At 46.8% G+C, this 13,426-nt stretch overlaps 1 protein-coding gene across 1 annotated transcript; it reads left to right on the top strand.

Moving 5' to 3' along the window:
• Nucleotides 1–641: 641 nt before the first annotated feature.
• Nucleotides 642–1,867, top strand: LOC123414594 (two-component response regulator-like APRR5). The gene is made up of 3 exons (XM_045106669.1): nucleotides 642–1,061; nucleotides 1,157–1,336; nucleotides 1,456–1,867. Exons 1-3 carry the CDS (start codon nucleotides 642–644, stop codon nucleotides 1,783–1,785), a joined length of 930 nt encoding a protein of 309 aa, XP_044962604.1. The 3' UTR covers nucleotides 1,786–1,867.
• Nucleotides 1,868–13,426: the final 11,559 nt, after the last annotated feature.

Genomic DNA, 13,426 nt, shown 5'->3' on the forward strand with positions numbered 1-13,426 from the left:
CACGTGTCGTCCATTATATCTTTCTTATAAAACTAGTAATGTATGTTCTTTGTAGGATCATCTAACTTGTGCATACTCGTGATTGGCCCACATGTCACATGTGCAAATATCGCCGGTAAGGTGCAATTTTGTGTGTTCTTCATTTCTTTGCAGAATGGCCAATGGCATCAGTCTCCTCGTGATTATTAATGCATAATATTTAGTTGGAGCATATACCTTAGCAGCATGTCTGACACCTGTTCATCTTCTGAGGTGTTATGTTCAGCATGCTTTTTATCTTCTGATCATAGGAAGGCATATTTTGAACTTCTTTTTTTTCCCTTCAAGGTAAAGAATCTCATTTCCGACGGCTTCGCTGGACAGAAAGGGCCCCAACTTTGTATATATGAGTTATTTGACTTCCCACACAACTCATCAGTTCGATGTCCTTCCACAGCATGTCTGCTGTTGCCTGTAGTGACCATACTGAGCTGGCATGTCAATTAGGAATTTTCTGCCTTGTTAAAAGTAGTGGCCCTAGCCGCCCTACCACCTTTGGTGTATTGTGTACACCATGCACATCAAACGTTCTCTTCTTATACCAATCCCTCTCACTTGCATTTATCCCCAGACACACCAGAGGGGATTCATATCCAGAAGCCATGTTCAATCCTTCTTCCTCGTCTGTGCCCACCTACAGTGACCCCTCCATGCACCAAGCAGTGAACTTCTCTGGTGATCTGCACACAGCTCCAACCGAAATTCCCCGTGGCAGCGGTTTCTTCCATGGCAATGGTGGTCTGTTCTCTCCGGTCGATGTTTCCGCTTCGCCGCCGCCTTCCTACATCTCTTCCCTCCTTCCCTACAACATAAACACGAGCACCAGCTCACACTCCTTACCCTTTCACCTCCAGTTTCCTGACCCCCTCAACGGTAATGCCGCCTTCTCTTGCCCGTCTCATTTGACATGGCAGTTGCATCCACCCCCTGTTGTTTCATCCCCGTCCTCATCCTCCGGCGACTTCTTTGAACTCAGCCGCTCCGGTACCATGCGGCGTGTCCTCAGCACCGGTGACCTGCAGGTAATGCAACAAACCTCGAGTTTTAACTGCAGTCCATACCGCCAAGCAGCTGCTAAACGTTTTTCGCGCCTGTTGATGCAAAACAAACAAAACAGGGGAAGAATGTTCCGCTGCCGGCGCCAATACCGCCGCAATTTCCAGGCGACAACTGCAGCCAGGAAGGTGGTGATCCTTTTTCAGAGAAGGTGGGGCGTTACAGCGCCGAAGAACGCAAGGAGAGGATCGAGAGGTACCGCGCCAAGCGCCAGCAGAGGAACTTCCACAAGAAGATCACTGTGTGTATTGACCCCCACTCACAGCCTGCAAATGCATGATCGTTTTCTCTTGCCAGTTCTAATAAGTTGTAACACATGTCTTGCTCACCGCCATCTTTGTCCTCGTCGTCGTCGTCCAGTACGCGTGCAGGAAGACACTGGCGGATAGCAGGCCAAGGGTGCAGGGCCGCTTCGCGAGGAACGTGGAGGCGGAGGGCGACATGGAGACGGAGGCGTCTGACATCAGCTACGAGTACTGCCCATACAACGACCTCAGTGGCGGCAACCGCTACGGCAGCCAGAGCCAGAGCCAGTGCATGGAAACCGTCGGCGATGGCGCGGCGTCTGACGACAGCAAGTGGTGGTGGGGCACGCCGGTGGCAGCCAACAAGCAGCAGCAGCAGCTTGGTTTCGACGTCGACGGCGATGACGAATACCAGCTGTGGGCCAGCCTCGCTGACATGTGCTAAGCTCCGGCACCCGATTGGTGCGGCGCTGTCTGGTCTCTGGTGCGAGGAGCACCGAGCGAGCGGCGGCTGCAGCGGTCAGAGCGGCGTCGCTGACCTTCTTAAGCCCGCCCGCCCGCCCGCCCGCCCGCCACCGTACCCGTAGTGGATGCAGCTTAATTATTTAGCCTTTAGTAGCAGCAGTAGACGAAAGAAAGACGAGGATGAAGTGAAGACGACCTCTCACTCACTCCTCAGCTTCTTCTCCGTGTGTTCCGTCCGAGTCAGGCAGACAGTTGGTGCTGCTTACTTTCTACTCGCCTTCTACAAATCTTGTTCCATAAAGCATGGCTCTGCTGCTGCTCCATGCGCGCCTGAGAAATCGAAACGAATCTCCTGGCCGTAACTTTCGTGTCCCGTTTCTTCTGTTTTTCATCGCTCTCGCTTTGCAAATGGCAGTGCCGGCGCGTGCGTTTTCTCGACCGACGTGCTTTGCTGATCGGGAAGGATGCCACTGACGCTCGCTCAGCCATGGCGCGCGTGTGCCGATCGACCCCCCCGAAGGTTCCGGCTCCCTGTTGCGGATGGCAAATCGGGGAATGGCGACGGTCTCATTGGTACAGACACACTGGTGCCGATCACTTTCATGTAGAAACCCTGTGCAGCTCGGCCGGTGTGCGGGCTTTGCACTAAAGATTCTACCACACTAGCAGTTCCGGGAGAGAAAAGATGCATCTCGTAACTGTCTTTTTATTGGTCATTTCGGCTTTTGATGCTATCATTGTCTCAAGAATCATTTTGTGTGTGGGGATGGTGGAGAGATGCATGCTATTTCGGTCATGGGTGTCATGGAATCGGAATGTTGGTGGAATGGCTTTCCTGCATTGAGAACCATTTAGGTCACGGAATCAGTATACTGCTTTCTCCAACATCACACTAGAAGGAGCCTGACGCTGCTAACTACTCCCTCCATCTCAAAATAACTCTAGTGTAAAGTTCTATTAAGGTTGAGACACTTATTTCAGAACAGAGGGAGTACTACTTATATATAACTATAAATATAAGCGTTTTTGTAGTTCAAATTAGTTACGGAGGTACTCCCTCTGTAAACTAATATAAGAACGTTTAGATTACTAAATTAGTGTTTTAAATGCTCTTAAGGGAGTAGTAGCTAGCTTCTAAGTACCACTATTCTATCAATTTAAAACCTACTTTCACCAAACTGACAACTAAGGCCCACACGTCAGAATGGTGTGGCAGCTATTCAGATGTGCATTCTTTGGAGGCGGCAATTGCAAGGGAGATAGATGGGGAGCCTAGACAACGAAGAAGCCTTGCGACCACTGTACACATTGAAGATCTTCCACCAAGCTTCAAGACTCCGAAGCGCCGATACCAATCAACATCTTCAAAAAGGAACGCGACGATGACAACGCTGCTATCAAGGGTTTTCCCCGATACGCAACGAGGCGAGAGGAAGGGTAGCCCCCGACGCCCTCCGGGAAGGTCCGAAGGCACCCACAGGCGCCACCGCGTCGGTGTCGGCCAGGCCGACTGGGGTTTCCCCCGATGTCCACCTTCACCACGGATGCTCCGGAGCCTGCCACCAAACCGACCACCACCTTGCGCCAACGCATTCTTGAAGCCTCCACGCTGTCTCACCACGGCACCATGAGGTGAGGTTTACACAACGATGAAAAGGAGCCAGGACTAGAGGTAGCAGCATCGTCGGCACATGGGTGGGCTCAACCTTCACCGTCAACGACGGTAGACGATCGAACACAATAGGAGGAACATACCAGGCCTGTGGGCCCATAGGCCTGGCCGGCCCTCAAACGCGTGTAAAGCTCCCTCCATCGTGCTGCAGCAGGGACGCCGACGGCGTCCGAAGCCACGTCGGGGTCGGGCCGCTAGGACCCAGATGAGGCCCGCAAGGGGCCAGATCTGGGTTGGGGGCGCGCCGCCGGCCACCCCGCTCTACCACGCCGTCCTGTCGCCAAGGGGCCGCGCCATCACCTCGCGTATCGCTGGCCACCACCGATGGGCCACCGCCAAACCAAGGAGCATCGCCGCCGCCCTGCCCCAGGAAGGGGAGACGTGCGCGCGGGGACAAAAGGTCCTGTCATTGCCGACCCCACCCGACCCAGGGCCGAGGGCGACCACCGGCGGCGGCGGGGGGGGGGGGGGGGGGGGGAGGATGGGGCCGACGAGGGGGGGGGGGGAGGGAGCACGCCTCCTCGGCCGCCTCCCGGGGAGGCGGCGCCAGGGCGGTTCCGAACGACAGGGGCGGAGCCAGGGCGGCAGCACACCCCGGGCCGCCTTCAAGCACATCCACTGGTTTTGGACCTCACAATCTCAGGTAACACTATAGTCAACAAAGTAGTTCGGCCTCACACCCCGGGCCCAGGCCCTAGGTGCCTGGGGCCTGTCTCCACCACTGCCGAACGGAGGATGGGGCGGGAGGTCTGGGGCGGGGACTCGGAGGCGTGACTGGCGGCCGACGACGGCGACGAGGGGAGGACCGGCGGTGGTGGGCGTGGGGCGATGGGGAACCCTAGAGGGGTGGGGGTCGGGGTCGGGGGAGCGGGGGTCGATAATTGGCGACCTCAAAAAGAAAAGCGTTTAAGTCACTATTGGAGAGTAGAAATTTCTCCAATAGACAAGAGGCACCAAATTAAGCAAAACCCTCGAGCATTAGCATTAGCCGGGGGGGACTAGAGCCCAAATGCAGGTAATCCTCCCCTTTTGAGGTTTGACCACATCTAAAACGGGCTCAGTTGCAGCAAATGAGCACCATGAAGAATAAAGCAACACTAATTTCTCTACAAACGTAGCTCGACAATGGTGCTCGCTTCGCTCTCAAGCCGTACAACGTATCTAGCTATCGTGGGATCCCCTATATATTATGCGTGTTTGGACTTTGGAATCTTGGACGAGGTAAAGGACGAACAGAAAACTACCCTTCCAAGCTAGAGTACTACAGTAATTTGCAATGGCCGTAAGTGCATGCAGCACCAGAGACGGCCAGGAGACGGGTCAAAGCCTCGGATGGGAATCAAAGGCCTGGGTCCTAAGCTTGTGCCTTGTTCTCATGCTTATAGGAGTTAATTAGAGCCGCAACTTTTTCTGCATTGCGTGGGAGCACTCCTATGTCTTGTATATCTCCTCTTAGGAGTTAGGATCCCTCTTGGTATACGTCTTGGAGCACACTGTGGATGGCTTACTGTCACTAGCCATTTGCCCATTTGCTATACAAGCCCTCAGGTATGTCGGATCTTGATCGACCGAATAGCAGTTACTCGCTGCAACATGACAATTTTTCTGATTTTTTTTACGTTACATGACAATTTTCACTTTAGAACATGACAATTCCTTATACACAAGCATGGCAAATTTATCTGTTTTCACATGACAAATCCGGGGCGTCCGTTGGGAAACGTTAAAAGTCCGACGTCAGATTTTTAACATTTTCATACCTTTTTTTTTATCTTGATTGCAATCTATTATTATTTCTAGTTTTTGATCGGATGCATTTTGCTCGGCCCATGGATGACATGTAGGTGTTTTTATTCGAGCACATGTGCTACTCTTTGGAGGCCTTCCGCATAAATGACAGAAATTACCTTTACCTTCACGATTATACCTAGTGTCCTGTAATTACGTCACAAAGAAAATATTAGAGGCATTTTTCAGACCTTCCAAGGCGTTTTAACACGCCATATATCAACTGATGTGTTGTAATGATATCATCAAATGCATCAAACATACTCCCTCCAATTCTGTATACAAGGCCACTTCGCTTTTCATGTCAAACTTTAACTTATAATTTTGGTCAATAGAATATGGGGTATATATATATATCATAAAGAATATATCATCGATACCCCTTGAAATGTGCATTCAGTGACATATTTTTATGACATATAAATCATTTTTTGTTGGTTCAATAAATGATCAAAGTTAGACATAAAAATATGAAGTGGTCTTGTATACAGAAGTGGGAGGGTGCTACTTATACCTCTTTAGATGCTTTATTAATGGAGATTCCTAAGATGTATGATTAAGCCAGGAATCATTGTATTCGTCAAGTCAAATTGGAAGTGACAAGAAGCTGCAATTCGGAATAAAAGGAGGTTATTTAAATTCAAGTACGTACTATATGTATCCAAGCTAATACATGCATAGTAGGAATTGGCAAAAGTGATTAGCACAAGGGACCGGAGTACTACTCTTATTTTAGAGCAATCAAGATAGTTAGTGGCAAGCTAATTAAACCAAGTGTATCTTGTACCATCTCTGCCTCTTTGGAAATTCTACCTTTAGCCAAAATGCCTATGCGTGCGTTGAATTCCAGAGGAAGAGTGAAGGGAGACGTTTGACTGTCCCTCCTCTCCCACAGAGGGCTGCCAGATTCTCTGTCGGCCGCTAATCCTAAGCACCAACGGTGATAACTTTGTTAATTTTTCACTATGATTACAAGCCTAGACTAGTACTTCGTAATAAATAGTACTGTTTAGTGCAAATTTTGTGTTCAGAAACTGGGTTTAGCTGTGTATTCGGTCATGAATTGCTTAGTACCATTGCTGAAGCTGACTAGCTACTGACCGCTACAAGGATTTTTTTTTGCTTCACAAAAACATTGTAAAGTAGAATTTCATACGGCATCTTTTCTTGGTGAGCACAGAGAATGCAGTGCCCCCCCCTTCGGTTGTTTTAAACTACATGGTAGTCAACAAGCGTTTAAATAAATTAGAGGAACTAATAAATAGCTTTTGACAAGTGGAGGGAGAAGACAAGAATCATGTGAGGTGTCTCATTCACACCTCATTGTGTTTCTTATAAGAGAAATGATAAAAGTACCAAAATGATGGGCATGCATGCCCTTTTTGAACGAATTGGCCATGGGAGAAGGACACTTGGCATGAACAAAAGTGCACTTGTATGCTAATGTTCACCCTGGTTAGAAAATGAGAAGTTCCCCACTTATAACGCTTCACCAATTAAATGCAATTACCGTGGATTCTGTTAATATGGTATCCATGCAATCAAGGGATCTTCATGGGTAAATTGGTCATTTCAAACGTAATCTTGGAACAAGGTGAAGGAAACTATATATCTGCAAATTGGGTCAAAAAGTGTTGTAGAATCCAATGTAAAGTGGAGATACCACGAGTAAATAAAACTTAATTTTTGCTAATGTGCTAGATGATGTGCACAATGACAACACAAAAGGGGTTGCTAGAGCCAATGGGTAAAATGTAAATCATGCTACTTTGTTCATGATACTCAATGGGGTAGCAAATAAGAATGTACTGTGGTGCATTTTTGTGACACATGCGATACTAATGAGCACCGTACGGTCAAATACCCGACCTTAAAGCTTACCAAGCCATGTCATCGCTATTTGGTTGTATCGAGGATAAGTTTTCTTTTTCATTTTACAGAACAAATCTCATGTCTGATCTTAAAGGTCCTAGAATCAGTTTTCCTATATAGTCGTGCGTATTTCGAGTGGTCACCTACCAACAAATTAATGTGGATGCAGTGGTGAATAGATATATTTGCACTTAGAACCTTGCATTTTATCAACATCGACCCAAAATCAATACGATGTCAACCTCTCTCTCTTCCCCATCCACCGATTCTAAGAACTCCATAAGTGTTAGTAGATCAGGTCTAATTGTAATATAAACTCTTCCCCTACCCCATGTCTCTTTCATGTGCTGCTTGTCTCTGGATTGTGTTTGGTCCAGGTTTGTTTGAGCTTCACACCATGTGGGCTTTATTTGTCTTTGAGCATTTGCATGTCTATGTTCTAGTGTGTATCTATGCGTTCCTAATGTAGAAATAAATAGAAATAGAAGTACCCCAGGTAATCCCTTCGCACAAAAGAAAAGCTAGATCAAGTACTCCGTCTGTCCCATAATATAATGCATAGAATTTTTTGTGGTCAAACTTTGCAAAGTTTAATCAAGTTTATAGAAAAATTATTAACATATACATTGTTAAGGAAATCGGTCAGCTTGAGAATAGTGATTAATCGGTGAATTGGTGTATTAACCGGTTTAATCGGTCGACCATTAGTTGGTAGATTAAATAGGAACCTGGAAACATATATCAATTTTTATGTATTGTATCATACTCTCATGCTCTCAACTATGTAATATACCAAAATATGTTACGATTTGTTCGTACCCTAGCTATTGAGGAGCGAGAGGGGGATGGGAGGGGTTACGGGGCCAAAAACTTAGGCTTTCTTTGCCCACAAATTAATGGGGCAACAACGATTAATCGGCCTAACAACCTATTAATCGTTCTGACGGGAAAGTTAATTAGCCTCACAAGTTAACGCAGTGAATTGGTACTATTCGTTTCGGCCATCCTACGAGTAGCGATTAACTAGACTGTTAACTGATTAATCGGATGAATTCTTGAACAACAAACATCTAGAATACCATCTCAATACCATTAGATTCATCATGAACTATGTTTTTATATGGTATATATTTGGTATTATAGATATATAATTTTTCTCTTAACTTGTTCGATTTTTGTGAAGTTTGACTTCGAAAAAAACCAATGCTCTCTTTATTATGGAACGATGGAAGTATACCACTATGTCACTATCACTAGACGTAAAACATGTACAAGAACCATGAAATGTTGGTAAGGTGATTTACTTTATAGAAAACATTAATAACCGATAAATTTTGAGTTGTCTTTTGTGTGAGAACCTAGAAAAAATATATAGTTTTTTTGTGTGTGTTTGGAATATTGTGCATGATAGATTCTTGGATCCGTCGAATACAAAATGACATGGACGATTCTTTGATTTATTGGACGAAAAATGTGCATATTTGTAGTGCCCCAGGTGTAAACCTTTCCTATTTTGGAACCTATTGCAAGTGGGCCCACCTTGTCAGAGATTTGATATTATCATTTGTGCCATGATTCCATGTGTGTCACCTTGTTTTGGTTTTCCTTTGCATGCATGCATCCCATCCATCCTATGTCTTGTGTTTGTGCCTTTGTGAATCCATGTGTGTTTGTGGTGTGATGAATATGTCATGTGTTGTGAGTGCATGTGAGTGATGGAGTGGTGCAATTGCTAGTAGGAACTATGTGGTTGGCATAGGCTTCAAACCCTCTCCCTCTTTTCATCTCAAGCCCAATATTTACTTGATCCTTCCTTGTTGTTAAAATGTCCTTGATTTGGTATATTTTGTGGTGTATGTCTAGATGTGGAGTTGCTGTTTTAAAAGGGGTTTTAAAAGGTGCAAAATAATTACAAAACAGCCCACATATTGCTGTTTTGTAAATATTCATTTGCCCCTAATATCTTTTGCATTTTATTCAAATATGTTAGATTTTTTCAAGCACAGGGGCATTTTTTTTGTATTTTTATCCCAGTAGTTTTCCCTGTGTATTTCTTTGATCTCTGGTTTTTCTATTAAAAGAAAAACACCTGGGTTCCCTTTCTTTTAAATCGCGCCAGAGGGCTTCCTCTCTTTTCCCTGGCAGCCCATCTACACCCTCCCTCGCGCGTAGGAGCCCAGTCCCACGACACCTCCTTCCTCCTCTGACGCCGTTGTTTTCCTCCCTCGCTTTCCGTCAGTGTGCAAGAGAGAGGGAGGGCAGTAACGCCGTTGCACAAACGTCGAGGGACCCTTATTACCTGGGCGTCCGTGCGCCCCCTCGCCTAGGGTTCCTCTCCATTCCCTCCTGCCGCCACCTCTCTTCTTCCCCTCCATCTCTCCCTTCCTCCCCAAGGTAAGTGCTCTGTAGGAGTTAGCAGAGAAGTAGAGAAGGAGCCCGCCGTCGAACCCCCTGCCTCCCGTCGTCTCCGGCAACGGCGGCCATGTCCGGGAGTTCGGGGGTAGCCTCCGCGTTCCATTCCCGACCTTGGTAAGGCCGGGGAACATCTACGACGACGGCTAGCTCGACGTCAACCACACTGCTCTGGTGCATCTCTTCTTCCTCGGCTCTACTTCATCTACAGCACGTTCGGCGTCGGTTCTTCTTCCCCTCCAGCGCCTCTTCCTCCGCAGATCGATCTCCTTCCTTCCCCAAGGTGAGGGACGTCTTCCCCTTGCTTCTTCCTCCTCGGATCCGTCGTAGAACCGCCGTGGAAAGTGCTCGCATTTCTCTGTTCCTAGCAATTGGTAGCAGGGCGTGGTGCAGTGCATGTAGATGAGCGTTGTGGTGTGTTGCGCAGAGGGGTGCTTCCTCCCCCCTCGTGATAGCAGCAGCAGCAGCGGGGCACGTCGTTCTTCCCTGCCGCGAGTTCTCTGCCGAGCAGCAGCAACAGCAGTTCGTGCATGTATGTGTGTGTTGTGGTGTGTCTCGGCGTTGCAGAGTAGCAGGGGATCCCTCCCCGCGTAGCCGTCGAGCAGCAGCAGTAGTTGGGTCCTTCGGTGGCGCAGTAGCAGCAGCAACACGACGAGGCGCTGGCGTTCCTTCCCTGTCGCCGGCGCGTCTGTCAGTTACCTTGTTCGCGTCTGTGAGCAGCAGCAGTTTACCTTGAACGCAACCCTCCTCTGTTCAGTCATCGAGTCGTAGCCCAGTGGTGTGTGCGTGTGTTGTGCCTGTGGTGAGGGCGCGGGTTCGATCCCCCCTCGGCGCTATTTTTTGTTCCTGATTTTGTTGCCTGCACAGTAGCGAGCAGAGAGCATACCCTGCTCCCTTGCCCTTATCTGTCGAGCAAGGGCCTCTCAGCCCAGTGGTGTGCTGTAGAGTTGCACACCAGAGGCACAGGGGGTCGACCCCAGGGTGCCCTTTTATTTTATTTTCCCTGTTATTTATTTTTCCTTTTGCTCTTTTGCTTGCTTGATGTTTGTGCATTAAACTTAGATGGCAGAGGGCATTTTATTGTTTTTCTTTGCTGCTATAGAATGGACATATGATGTGATGTGTGTATGTGTTCTTGTGAGAGGTATGTGTGTGTGTGTGCACACACTTGATGCTTGCCAAATGTGCATGTGTGTGTGTGGTGCCTCCATTGTAGTGGTTGCTAGTGTAGGTATGCATGTGTGTGTAAGTGCCTTATGCATGTGTTAGCATTCTATTGTGTTGCTAGCATGTGTATGTGGTGTGCTTTCTTCTAGGTGATATGCATATGAGTTGATGTTATGCATTGGAGAAAACAGCCCCATCTTTGCAAGCAAAACTATGCACCTTCACATGTCCATATGTGAGAGGGCATGGTGATTTGTATGTGTGGATAGCTTGGTAGAAGTGGTTGTGAAGTTGATGTGCATGACACAAACATGGGGTTCAAACCCCCATGTCACTTTGTCATTGTGCACATGAGCTCAACCATGTAGAAGTTGATATAGAGAAACTACATGAAATGATGCTCTATTCACTAGGCATGATTTGGAGTAGTTTCCTCTTCCTTAATTTGTGGTCACTTGTTTCAAGTAAGTGCCCACATATTATATATGATTTTGGGGTAGAATCTCCCAAGGAATTCAGTGGTGAAGTTAGTTTTGCCATTAGGGTACTTTCTAGAGTTATCATATTCAGAGGTGTTGCAAGTTTGCTCTTTGTTTCCATGGAATAGGTGGAGCCCAAGGGCATGAGCTTTTGTGTGGTAGTAGTAGGGGTTTTGCTCTACACCATAGTGGTGTCATTTATCTCTTGGTGTTACATGTGTGCAAGTTATGCCTAGACAAAGTGGGCATGTGGCTGAAATTCCAGCTTAGTGAAAATCTGGAATTTTCACTAAGTCTGAGAATCTGGAAATATATTATTCTCCTGTAGATGAGGTTGTGCTGGTCATTGTGTTGTGATCTAGCCTTAGTTCAGTGCTAGGAATTTGGACCTGATATGTTTGTGAAGCTCCCTGTTAAATTTCATCCCATTTCGAGTCCTGTAGGTTATGATTTGGCTGCTGTCAAAAAGCTTCAGAACAAAGACAGAAAGTCAGGCGCAGGAATTTTCCCTAAGTCCCTGAGATCTGATGGTTTTGGGAAAGTTTGCAGCCTTGTATCTTCCTGTGTATAATTCCTTTTGGTGTTATTCTTGCTTGTGCTTGTAGTATTCTTGGTTCGCTACAGCCACATATATTATTTGTCATATTTGGAGGGCTGTAGCTATGTTTCATGTAGCTCACAAAGTGCTAAGATGCAGATTATGGCAGATTATGTAGTTTTGTCATTTTGATGATTGTGAGTGCTTAGTTGATGTTGTGGTGTTCTTCCTTGCTCCAATCCATTAATGTTGGGTTTTTATGTGTCTTGGCAACCTGGGAAAACCAGATTTGTGCCATTTGAGTGTGTGGTGAAGATTTTGACACGTAGGGCTTCATATCTTGTTTCGTTGATTCCCGTTGATCCGTAGCTCCGATTGTATTGTTCTTTATATGGTTTTGCATCGTTTTCTCGAGACGCATCTGATCATGTCATTCTCATGCATATCAAAATATCTTAGGGTACAGTTCTGTCCAGAAACTTGTAGTAGTTTCTTTTGCTTGTGCTAGTGATAGAAATAGTGATGCATGCTCATTTTTCATCTCATGCATCATGTGCTTGTTGCATCTTGAGGTGCTGTTGTTCATTGGATGTTATTCTTATGTTGGGTAGCACCGGGATCGTAGAACGGGTACGTGCAGGACGAATAAGAACCATTCCAAGCTGAGGATATCACAGGCAAGATGATATGACCTTGATTCCATCTCTAGACTTGTTATGCTAGTTTGCGTTTCCATGTCATATTGCTCGCTGCCTACCACTGAATTAAATTGCCTCTTGATATGCCATGAACCCATACACTGATCCCTTCCTAGCAAAACTTGAATGGCTAAGTAGGCTTTGCTCAGCTACTAATGTTAGCGTTGCTAGATGCAGGTGCTTTGACTCATGTGATAACATGAGCTTTATATCATTATCTTAAATTTTGTTATTTAATTAATGCACCTATATACTTGGTTAATGACGGAAGTCCTAACCTTTTTCCGGGTGCTTTGTTCCGTTATTGCCGCCTTAGTTACCGGCTACCGTTGTTTGATTCCATAATGATCGCTCCTAACACGTTCGGGGTTGTTATGGGGACCCCCTCGATAAATCACGTAGTGCTAAGGCTTGTCCGGCAGGACCCAACATTGGTTTTAATCTGCTAATCACATAATAATCTGCATAGGGAATAGCTACCCCGACGAATTTAATCAACAACCTGGGCCAGTGCTCCCCATGAGTGTTGGCCCCACGTGAGCGATGTCCGGGGCCCCACTGGTCACCTAGAGGTTTAGCCATCCTGACGTGTAGCTCATCCGTCGTGTCCTGAGACTGAGATACGCGGCTCTTATCAGGGTCGTCGACACAACGGGAGGTCCTGCTAGCCTTGCCTTACCTTAGCGGTATATCTTGCGTATAGGAATCCCAGTGAAGCTTTGGTTTCCCCCAGAGTTGAGGTTTTCCTCTAAGGAATCCGACGAGATCACAAGATTCGTGATAGAGGATGACTTTGCGGCCTGTGTACGTTTGTGATGGACTAGTTGGAGCACCCCTGCAGGGTTTAATCTTTCGAAAAGCCGTACCTGCGGTTATGTGGCAACTTGGAATATTTTGTTAACATCCGGTATTAGATGACTTAAACTTAAACTAATAAAATTGCCAACTGTGTGCGTAACCGTGACTGTCCCCTCGAAGACCTCTCTTCTATCGGG

This window comes from Hordeum vulgare, chromosome 1H (genome assembly GCF_904849725.1).
Source record: "Hordeum vulgare subsp. vulgare chromosome 1H, MorexV3_pseudomolecules_assembly, whole genome shotgun sequence".
NCBI classification, from domain to species: domain Eukaryota; kingdom Viridiplantae; phylum Streptophyta; class Magnoliopsida; order Poales; family Poaceae; genus Hordeum; species Hordeum vulgare.

Coding starts and splice junctions, on each gene's coding strand:
- LOC123414594 (XM_045106669.1), top strand. CDS start 642: ATGTTCAATCCTTCTTCCTCGTCTGTGCCCACCTACAGTGACCCCTCC. Junction 1,062..1,156: donor TCAGCACCGGTGACCTGCAG/GTAATGCAACAA, acceptor CAAACAAAACAG/GGGAAGAATGTTCCGCTGCC. Junction 1,337..1,455: donor ACTTCCACAAGAAGATCACT/GTGTGTATTGAC, acceptor GTCGTCGTCCAG/TACGCGTGCAGGAAGACACT.